This window comes from Corapipo altera, unplaced genomic scaffold (assembly GCF_003945725.1).
Source record: "Corapipo altera isolate COAL_440 unplaced genomic scaffold, ASM394572v1 59648, whole genome shotgun sequence".
In the NCBI taxonomy this organism is placed as follows: domain Eukaryota; kingdom Metazoa; phylum Chordata; class Aves; order Passeriformes; family Pipridae; genus Corapipo; species Corapipo altera.
In genome coordinates this window covers 1-1,089 of record NW_020890639.1, presented here as the reverse complement: position 1 = coordinate 1,089, position 1,089 = coordinate 1, and the positions used below count along the sequence as shown (strand labels likewise).

Genomic DNA, 1,089 nt, shown 5'->3' with positions numbered 1-1,089 from the left:
TTTTTTCCCCCACAGGGAAAAATAAAAACAAGAAACAGGGGGGATGAGACAAAGTTGTTTTCCTTGGAAAAACAAGGAGAGCTGGGAGCTTTCCCTTCCGGCCACGAGCGCTGGAATATTTCCCGGCGCCGAGAGATGAGAATTCCCGCTGTTTATCCCGGTTTTACACCTTCCCAAGGCAAGGCAGGAGGGGAGAATCCAGGGATGTTTGCAGTTAGGGGCAGCTGGTTTAATCCCAGCAACTCCCGGACTTACCCCGACTCCCTCCGCTCCGGAAGCGCGGGACGCATTCCCAGTTTTCCGTGGAGACGCTTCCCCTCCGTGTCCCGGCTCTCCCGGATTCCCGGGGCTCTCCCTGTTCTCCCTGCCCTCCTCCCGGGGGGGCTCGGGAATCCTTCCCCTCGCCCCCCTCTCCTCCTCCTCCTCCTCCTCCGGGGGGTTTTCTCCTCCACCCGGGGATTTGGGAAGGGCCTGGATGGCCCTGGAGTCTCCGGGGTTTTTCCTGGAGTGGGATCTCTTCCCGGCGGCGAAAAAAGCCGCTCCCAGCCGGAGCTTCAGGGCGGGTTTCACCCTCATGCTCAGCACCCGGAAGGGAGAATCCAGCTTTTTCCGGACGAGGCGGTTCCCGGTTTCCCTCTCCGCCTTTCCCGCCGGGATCTCCGCCTTGGGTTTCTTCGGGAAGCCCCGGCCACCTTTGGGATTCGGGGCGGGTTTGGCCGCCTTGGGTTTGGGATTCCCGCCCCGATTCCCGCCCCGATTCCCACTGCTCTTCTCCGTCCTGCCCGGAGCCGCGTTCCCGTCCCCGCTCCTCGTTCCCAAAACCTGGATCTCCTGGAGCTTCCTCCTCTCCACGGGATCCAGGTAGTGCTTCCCTTTCCCGTAAAAAGAGCCCACGGGCACGTGGGGCTGGGAGGAGGTTTTCAGGGATGGTTTCCCGGGATGTTCCCCCTGGAGCGGGGAGATCTCCAACCTCCTGGGAATCCCCGTTTTCCCTGGAAAAGCCTCGTTCTCCTTCGTCTCATCCCCGGAGTTGGGAGACCGCGGGATCTGGGAGGGGAAGCGCTCGTTCCCGGTTTTCCGGGAGGGGGA

At 62.0% G+C, this 1,089-nt stretch overlaps 1 protein-coding gene across 1 annotated transcript in view; it reads right to left on the bottom strand.

Annotated features, from left to right (window-relative positions):
* LOC113942447 (N-acetyltransferase ESCO2-like) overlaps positions 1-1,083 on the bottom strand; it is a gene marked incomplete at both ends in the record, with an annotated part of 1,496 nt that extends 413 nt beyond the window's left edge. The window contains one exon of the mRNA XM_027633574.1: positions 256-1,083. Coding sequence (XP_027489375.1) covers positions 256-1,083 — 828 coding nt within the window. The remainder of the gene's footprint in view (positions 1-255) is intronic.
* Between the last annotated feature and the right edge of the window lie 6 nt (positions 1,084-1,089).